The sequence below is a fragment of the Nelumbo lutea genome, chromosome 1, assembly GCF_056320005.1.
Source record: "Nelumbo lutea isolate HS-2025 chromosome 1, American lotus-T2T, whole genome shotgun sequence".
Classification (NCBI taxonomy): Eukaryota; Viridiplantae; Streptophyta; class Magnoliopsida; order Proteales; family Nelumbonaceae; genus Nelumbo; species Nelumbo lutea.
The window spans coordinates 210800021-210809762 of NC_142684.1; the positions used below are offsets into that span (position 1 = coordinate 210800021).

Consider the following 9742-nt stretch of genomic DNA (forward strand, 5'->3'; position numbering starts at 1 on the left):
CAAACCTATTTATTAGGGAAACTCAAAATGCAGACTCTGAACTGACTCGATTAATAATTGGATTTCAAGATGCATCCGGACCTTCTGTAACAGGTTGAGGTCAGTTTGGGTCTTTTGGGTTGAGCCAGATCATTGATAGCCCTGGTGTACTTGGAGATTTGTTGGAATATGATCATCAATAGATCTTTTCTTTTGATTGAGATGAACAGTTTATAGGCCAATGACCATGAAAGCATGAATTCATTATCAGAAATTTCATACAATTCCTGCATGGTGTGGTGAATGTGTGTAGAGCTATCATTCTCCCTTCATGGCAGGCTTCTTTATTTTCCATGTCTTTATTGAGCATATACATGTTAATATTCTTTAATGTACGACCAATGATACTAGTACCATTCCTGGACATATATGACAGATATTTTCTTTATTAACACATAATATTGTTTTGGCCCCATTAGCTATGGAAAAGAAAATAAGACACAGAGGACCATAATAACTGTATAATTTATTAAATGCTAGCTCTAGAGATGACGAATTATTTAATTAATTAATTAAATCATCAGTTTAAGAAAAAAAAATCTCTACTTAGTGGTAGAGAGGAGAGAAGTATTGGATTCATCATCATCCAAGCCTTATCCCCCAACTATGTGGAGTTGCTAGCTATAGCTACATGCATGAATCCTGCTTTACCATATCCATGCACCCTTAAATCATTTCTTTCTACTTGGATGGATTCAAGTTATTTGTCTATTTATTGGATTATAAGACCATGCATGAAAGCTTTATTTAACTAATGGAGTAATGAACAATTTTTTGTTAGAACATATGAAGAGAAATCTCTTTTGATCTGACAAGAACAAGAAGAAACAGACAATAGAGAGAAATTAAGAGGAAAGAAACCCGACGTGTGCATGACAGACCACATATCCATGAGTTGAGGTGTGATCCGACTGAGAAGATGGAGAAATACTTTGACCATTCATCTCAGCTTCAGGAATTCTTGCATAGCTGGTGATGCGACAGTAACGGTACTAATAATGACAGTGAAAATTAGAGCCACACTCTTTAGAAGGTTATTAATTTACATCATCCTCTCGGCAAACAGCCCGTGTTAAGTTATGCCATCAATGAGCTTCAATTCAATAATCAAATAGCAGCAGTTCCATATCCCATGGGATGACCCAGCTAGCTACTCCATATGTCTCTTTTACTGAACCCCCATTTTATGGTAATGGCCGAAATACTTCCAGATCTCATGTAATTGACACATGGGGTGTTTTCCTTTTTCTTTCGTTTAACACTGTTTCTTTTACTCTCGATAATTGTACAATATGTTTTATGTTTTATATAGAAATTGGTGGAGTGGGTATCGTGTTTGAACTATTGAAAACTTTTTGCCTCAAAAGAAAAATGAAATATATTATATATATGCATTTGGCTCAGTACAGAGATTTGGATTGTAGGAATGAATACCCAATTGAACCAACCAGTTCAAAAGCAATCTCTTATTGTGCATCCACCCACATCAGCAATCTCATATTGAACCAACCAGTTCAATTAGTGGGTGACATTCCACTAATTGAAGCAACAAATTAAATATAGTTGTTTATTCTGGGAACAAAGAACTGCTCTGATGGAACCTATGTTTGATTGCTTGTGCTAAATGTTAATTGGTCCAACTAACCATCAAGCCTGATTAGATCCACTAGACCTGATATTTGTTCTCCCTTTAACATTCTTAAGCATTAATGCATTAATTAAATGTGTTATTTCTGTATACACACATTTAAAAATGTTGTCCACTTGTCCGAATTCAAATTTGAATCCAACCCCATTAAGGCGATCCAAATTTAGCTAGATTGGATCAAATACAGATCCACCTCAAGTTGTTTTAAATGTCAAATGTTTACTAGAGTAGTGATCATTAGGCCCAAGTCTCCTAAAAGTTATCTTGAAGTCATCTTATTCATGATATATATATTGAAGTCATCTCTTGGCACAGTTTACTTATAATATTTTGATCATTATATACAAAATACAATACCCAAATCTCATCAAGTCCAATCTAGACCAAACGGTACGTTAAGATTTTATTCAATTCCGAATATTAACAGATTAAACTTGGATCTAGGTTTATCCTAGTTGAATCCATCTTCAATCCTCCTACTTTTATTGCTTATCAAAAAAAGAAATAAAGATACACTACCAACTTACCATCCTTATCTCTGTGCTCTTCTCTTATAAATTATACATTTTTGCTTTCAAATGTTTGGGTAAATGAATGATTTCATTTCTTGGTTTCTAAACGTGTGGGTCTGAAATGGAGTGGTGCCTACAAGAACATGCCTTGAAAAAGAAAAAGCATGCCATCTTTGACAGATGGCACATGATTTCTTTTCCCAATTTGTTTCTATTAGTAAATAACAATTAAGTGATTAACTAGTTGCTAGTCATAAACAGTGTGAAAGAAGTGTGGACACAGCCTCGTTCTGGACATAATATCAAAACTAGGTATCCCTCTTGTAACAAAGATACTTGCCCAGAAAACTGTCTCTTGTATCACATTACAAATCCCAAAAACAGTGGCATTGGAAGAGCCAACCAGTCCAAGAGACTTTAATAGTTACTCAATAATGGCCTGAAAGCCAGTGAATCTCCTTGTTCCACTGTTACAAACCAGACACTACAGTAGTGGTAATCTAACAAAACTAATCAATAGGTCAGATCAGCTAAGCAAGGTTGAAGCATAAAGATAAAAAGAAATTAAGAATAGCAAATGGGAAAACAAGAAATTAAGCAATGTCAGAACACATTTTGACACTCTCCGTCCCACCAATAGAAAAGGAAGAGGTAAAGGAAGAAGAAAGAAAATGTAAAAACCAAAAACAAAAAACAAAACCCATTAATTTTCTAGAGGATAGTTGGCTCTTTTTACAGGTTAAGTACTTGCAACCCCTCTCTCTCTTGTCTTCCTTTGCAGCAGCAACTTCAGTTTTTGCCTTATTTATTTTTATGTTGTTGGTTCAGAGAGAGATGGTAATTTGAATCAGTAAACAAGTAAATGATATGGGCGTTCAAGCCAATGTAAGGGGTTGTCCTTATACGGAGAAAGATAGCTTGGACGCGTTAGCACTGAGCAGTTTATTATTATAATACCACTCTCTCTCTCTCTCTCTCTCTCTCTCTCTCTCCAGTCTCCACTAAACTCCAATTGCTTCCTTCAGAACGACGGTGATATACTCGGTGCTAGGGTTCTTTGTCTCCTCCTCCTCCTCCTCTTCCTCAAAGACCCATCCACCTCTCCTTGATCGATTGTCCAATTTGTATAAAAATCTCTCTTTTGTGAATGCAGCTGTTAACATGGCTGCAGAGCTTGGTCTGCTCTCCTTGACCCAACTCCAGAAACTGGCTCAGGCTCAACAACAACCGAACCCTAGCTTTACCTTTAGCCCTTGGATGTGGAACGCGAAACAGCAAGCCCAAGACGATGATGATTCATGGGAGGTGCGAGCCTTCGCAGAAGACACTGGTAGCATCATGGGCACTACATGGCCCCCTCGCTCCTACACTTGCACCTTCTGCAGACGAGAATTCCGATCCGCCCAGGCACTCGGTGGCCACATGAATGTGCACCGTCGAGACCGTGCTAGACTCCGTCAATCTCCTACCGCCGGTTCCTCCGATCCCTCTTCATTTTCCAATTCCTCATCTACTCTCATCATCCCAAATCGAGAATTTGTCCCCAATGGCGCCTACTGCCTTCTTTACCCTCTACCAAGCCCTACCAATGCCTTCACACCTACGTCGTCAGTAAATGGATGCATGGACTCGCCCTCCAATCTTCTTTCTGTATCTCCTTATTTGACAAACAATTGGGTCTCATCTTGTCCGCCATCCATGAATTTCCCGGTTGCAGCAGACATCCAAGTCCAAGCTTCTGTGTGCCGCTCTGGCAGGTTCGGGCCTCCGTTTTATATGCGCAATGAGAAGGAAGATGACAACAATCGTAACTACGACAAGGAATTGGTGGCTGAAGAGGTGGATCTAGAGCTTCGACTGGGGCAAAAGCCACCACCTCTGTAGCATAAAGAGATGAGAGTTGTAGTGTTAAATTGGTTTGTGTTTGCTCATCCGGTGTGTAATATCCATACACTCTAAATTCCTATATACGGTAAGTGAAAATTTCCTGGTTGATGTATTCATGAGTGTTTGATTGAACGTGCAATGGCATGACAAGGGCTTCCAGTCCAGGAGCAGCAGCAGTAGGAGAGAGGAGAAGAAACCCAAGATTGTAAATTAACACAAAAGGAAGGATTTATTTTATGAAGAATTATGATTGAAGATTAGGGTTTGATGATGGATAGGTACAGTCTGCAGTGCAGTGTCATTTTCTACTACGCATTAAGGGTCTGGTGATCCATCTCCGTGGGGACTATATCTATCACTTAAGGTAGGCTATTTGCGCCTCTTGTTTGAAATAACTACCAAAATGCCACTGTCACTATTTTCAATAGTAGCCATTCTGGAAATAAGTATTAATGCATTTCTTGGTAAAGCTGGTTAATGTATCCAACTAAGTTTCTGTATTAAACCATGGTTCTGCCGCTGTAAGGGAAGCAACATATTTCTGCATTTGGAAATGAGAGAGAGAGAGAGAGAGAGAGCGGAGAGAGAGAGAGAGAGAGAGAGAGAGAGAGAGAGAAAGAGAGAGAGTCTCATCATTTTAAGATTTATGTTGGGGATTTGGATGAAACTCTTCCACTAATGTTGGAAACTTGAAAAAAGTTTGTTATACTCCCTTGCATTTTCTTTCTTTTTATGCTTGTTAATATCCTAGGACTGATGACCTATAATATATATACCACCTAGATATAAAAGCTAGCTATCTTATCAAATCTCATACTTTGCAATAGTGCAGTCATTCTACGCTTCCTTTACTCCCTTCTTTTCTTTTTCTTCTTCTTTTTCCTAGTTATATCCCTGCAATATATGATCAATAATCCACCTAGACATATAGGAGCTACCAAATAAAATGTCAAGTTTATTGCATTATTGCAATCATTCTGAAGAAAAAAAATTTGAATCTATTAGCAGGGTCTGCAGATCTATAGCCCCCATGATCATCATCCAATTGGGTTCAACCGGAGCTTAGAATAAGGCCTAGCTTGTAGACTAGTGGTTTATACATTACAAAGTTAAAACAAGAAAAACAAAGGAATTACTGTTAATATAATTATTGTGATTATCATGCCAATACTCGTGATGATGTTAATTATGTAATCGCTTAACACAACATTCGATATGCATTATACCCTAATTACAAGTGTTCTGGGTCCAATGTTTTGGAGTGATCAATGGTTAATATGTCATCTTTGCTTGGTATACTTGTATTCAATATAGGATTGTTGGAGTTAGGATACTTGGATCAATTAAATGGGTTTCTTAAAAACTAGAACTTATCTTTTATAAGTTATTAAGTGTTGAACAATTTTATGTGTTGAAACTTGAAACCCAGCTTCTAATTTTCTTTCTTTCTAGCTCTCTTATTCTTTGCATTTGTACCATAGAATGTAAGTTATGATTCAATTTTCTTTTCAGACTGTTGAGAGTTAGGTACTCAATAAGGCACTTATACTACATACCAACGTGGACAGACAGGTAGATCACATTATGGTTACTAATATGGCTAGCTAGCTCCTTGATCATCAAATACAACTGCAAGAATTTTGGTCTAGCCTTAACTTTTGTAGTGTTTATCATCAATATAGAATTAGTTTAAGCTCCAGTTTTCTCTGAAAAATTCTTGAATTGGGTAAAACTATCTTTGGTTAAAATTCTGTTCCAAAGAATCACTATTTGAAGAATGATAATTTTTTAGCAAAAAAAAATCTTTTTTGAGCTAAAAAAGAATTAAATTTTAGAATGATTTTTGATCCCAAAAGAAGCTTTAGTTCCAACAATTTTCATACTTTCACATTTAAAGCTTATTATTAGAATCACACAATTCATGCTCAGAATTAATTCTCTGAAAGCATGCCAAAAACAACCTAAAGTTGCAATAAGCAGCTTCAACTGTTTGGTTTGAAAGGAGTCGGCGATGAATCTAGATGAATTTGCCAAGTTACACCCTTAAAATGAAGAATTTGTGAATGTCCATTGCATTCTATTTTCTATTTATGTATATAGTGTGATAGATATAGTCCCAAGAATTTGTGAATTTGCCAAGTTACAACCTAATTCTTTTTTCCCAAGTTATAATTGTACCCTTTGTCTATTGAGAGTCCACATTTAAATATCCACATATGTGGAATTGATATTTAACATCCCTGGGTAGGGTAGGTCCTTGTATTAATGGCTTGCAAGGGATTGTATGGCATGATGTATTAAATACACTACAACAGACAATCGGGTCTTTCATTAGGGTTCTGGAGACTGTAAGTAAGCCATGAGATCTCGACTTCAAATATGGATAGGCAATAACTGGTCTCTAGCCAAATTTCTTGTCCTTAGAAAAGATTGAATGGAATGATTTAATTTTTTTAAGGACTTTGATACCATTCTAGTTTTTTATTTTTCTATATTTTCTTTATCTTGATCTGTAAGAACAAATTATGTATTCCAATCAGATTTCAATTTTAAAAGCACTAGCCTTTTTTTTGTAAAAGAAAAATCCAAAGGATTGAATGGACTTCACTGTGAGTGTCATGAGAGAACCCTTCCCTACATACATACACTTCCTAAATATTCCTTATCAACTTTTATCAATAAATATGAAGTTACAGAGAGGACATTGACCAGAACTCTAGAAATCAATGCAAAGTATTTCAATTTATTAATTATCATCTCATCAAGCTAGGCTACTCCTCCTCTAATAATCCTATTTGGGACTTCCACATTTGTCCTGTAACCTAGCATTATTGTACTTCAAGGGGGGGGGGGTGTTCCTAAATTTTAGCTTCTTGGGTGAAATTTCTCCTCATAGTAATATCAGTAGAAGTAGTAGTTGTAGTAGAATTTGAAAAAAAAAAAAAAAAAAACTGAAGTGGTGGTTTGGTAGTAAAGTAGGAAAGAAAAGGGTATATGTGTGTGCTGTCTTATTCTATAGGACCAATACCCAAATAGTAATTGTCGGCTCCTGTCGTTTCTCTTGGATTCTCTAAGGATGCAGATGCACATGGATGAGTCTACTACGCCTCTCAAGTCTCAACACTGCACCCCACCTGAACTCGGATCCTTCGGTAAACAAAACAACAAACCCACCCAAAATAGCCAAGCAAGCAAGCCCAAACCCTTCCCATATTTGATTGCTACTACTCGGTTACAGCTTTTTCAACTCACTCTTTCTCTTATTACCACCAAGCTGTACATCACATAATGAATATATACTTATCTCATTTTCCATCGCTCAGCTCTTAATTAAGCTTTAAATGAGGCTAGATGGAGATGGTTTATTAAGCCTCGTCAAGCTGCCTTCACCCAGTTAGCTCATGATCCAATCCAGAGCTGGTTAACCGTTTCTGCAGTATCAAGTATCCATCAAACAGGTGAACTATTTACTGAATTACGAGCCAGATTTACCCATAAAAAAGCTAACTATAATTTATACGAGTTGGTGAACCGCACGTGGATGTCGGGAGTAGGACAGTAGGTGCAGTTTGATCTGTCACACTTGAAGGTGTGCTTGATCGGCTCTCTGCTGCAAACCTGCAACAGATATGTTCTGAAAAACTGCCATTAAGAGGAGATAATTTCATGGTCTAGCTGCTGGAGAGAAGCTAATTAATTACTTGAACAAACTCTCTCAAATACGACTGAAATAAGGTGCAAATTAAACCAAACACTGATGAATATATTTAATACTTCTCTCTCTCCGTAAAACTCAAAACTAGAAACCAGAGCAGACTAAAACCTAAACAAAGGGGGAGAGAGAGAGAGAGAGAGAGAGAGAGAGAGTTAAAAAGATGTCAAGTACTTTGCTTACAACGTTTTTATCACGTATACAGGGTTCCATGAGAAATGTTGAGCTGTGGCTACACAGTACGTGCACGAGCTGAGCTCTATCAAGTACCATAGACCCATTAACCTCACCACCACCCTTAGCTTGTGAACCCCACTAAACAGCTCCCATGGTTGAGCAGAGAGCCAGCTAAGAGAGCACAGTAGCCTGAGTGACTTTTTATGTACTAAGGGCAGCACAGCACAGACCTGTTTGGTCCCCCCCCCCCCTCGCTCTTTCTCCTCTGAAAAGGATGCATATGATCTCTTAACCATGAATTCGGTGTCCATGAATATATGGTAAATAAAGAGGTGTTCAAATAAAACCCTAATGAGAGACCAACACACAACAACACACACCAAAGCCAAGACCCCTTGGCTTTTGCCTGACAAGGTTAGCAATATCGACCAAGATTCTGTAAGTTAAAGTTTGGCAGAGGACAGCAGACTAGCAGAGAGAGAGAGAGAGAGAGAGATGCACCGGGGTGGGGTGGGGTGGGGTCGTTAAAAGTTATGCGTGTGGCAGATGGTTTTGAGGTTTAGTCTTCTTCGGTGCATGGGCTCGTAAACCGAGTCACCAAATCAGTAATGATTGCCGCCTCTCATCCTCATCTCCTGCATGAGCGACTGAATCTGTTCCAATTTCCACCCTTTTTAAAACAAACAATGAGCTGTGTTCTTACTGTATGTGAAGACTCCACGAGACATTTGTTCATGATTGTACTTTCAATCGCAATTAGAAATTAAATGATTCTTCATTCTTGGGTTCCTCTTATCTCAGCAAAAATGGACACAAATCGATCCGGTGCTCTTTTTTCACCCGTCTCGGCATCAAGCATGGACTGAGCCAAAGTCCGGCAAGGACCACTCTATTTATATATATCTAGCTAGCCAATATCAGTATCTGATCAGCCCACAACTCAGCATTAGCAATTGGTTTCTTATATTGTCTAATAAACAAACATTCTCACCCAAAAGCCAGTATCTGGGGCTGCCCAAAATGAATTGAATGCCCTGCAGGTCAGGTGTACTTGGAAAATGAATCAAGAGAGATGGGGATCATTAATTAATGTGGTGATCCAGATTGCGAACCTTCGATCCTTTTGAAATATGGTGTTGTGATGGAAAGAGCTTCGATCCCTCTAAACCCTACAGAGAACTTTTACTGATCACATTCTCTAGTTTTATCTACATATATATCATCAACTTGGATCGGAGCTGTCTCTTCTTAAGACACAAATCTCTTTGTGTTCCGGATGTAGTTCTCATGGAGTGTGACAACTTGCCTTTTATCTTAGTCAGCTATAAGAAAAGTTTTTATCTCTGATAGATGAACAAGTCACCGATCGATATCAGATCTCTCTCCTCTCCAAAGCCATGTGAAGGGGATGACATGACCAACAACACCAGACCCGTCTACTGGATATTTGACACTTCGGATTCTCCATGTGGTCAGTTTCCCCACAACCCATCAACTTTATAACCATGGCCTATTGGGCTCTTCCTCTAATAATGCCAATTCTTGATGTTACAAAAGCGATAAAGAAAAAAAAAAAAAAAAAGAAAGGAAGAAAGAAGAATAAAAGGAAAAAGAATCATCCTATGTGCACTCACGAGAGCGAACTTGAGACATGGCTTTAAGAGTGAGACCCACCGCTATAAGGACAGATACAATGCATGTTTCCTTAATGTTGTTGCACTTAATACACTTGTGGGTTCATAGGGAACCCTTCATTTAAATGGTGGC

The 9742-nt window shown here is 38.0% G+C and overlaps 1 protein-coding gene across 1 annotated transcript; it reads left to right on the plus strand.

Annotated features, from left to right (window-relative positions):
- The first annotated feature begins 3003 nt into the window (after positions 1 to 3003).
- On the plus strand, positions 3004 to 4792 carry LOC148880789 (uncharacterized). The gene has a single exon (XM_088962814.1). The coding sequence runs from the start codon at positions 3361 to 3363 to the stop codon at positions 4081 to 4083; it is 723 nt and encodes a 240-aa protein (XP_088818940.1). The 5' UTR covers positions 3004 to 3360; the 3' UTR covers positions 4084 to 4792.
- Positions 4793 to 9742: the final 4950 nt, after the last annotated feature.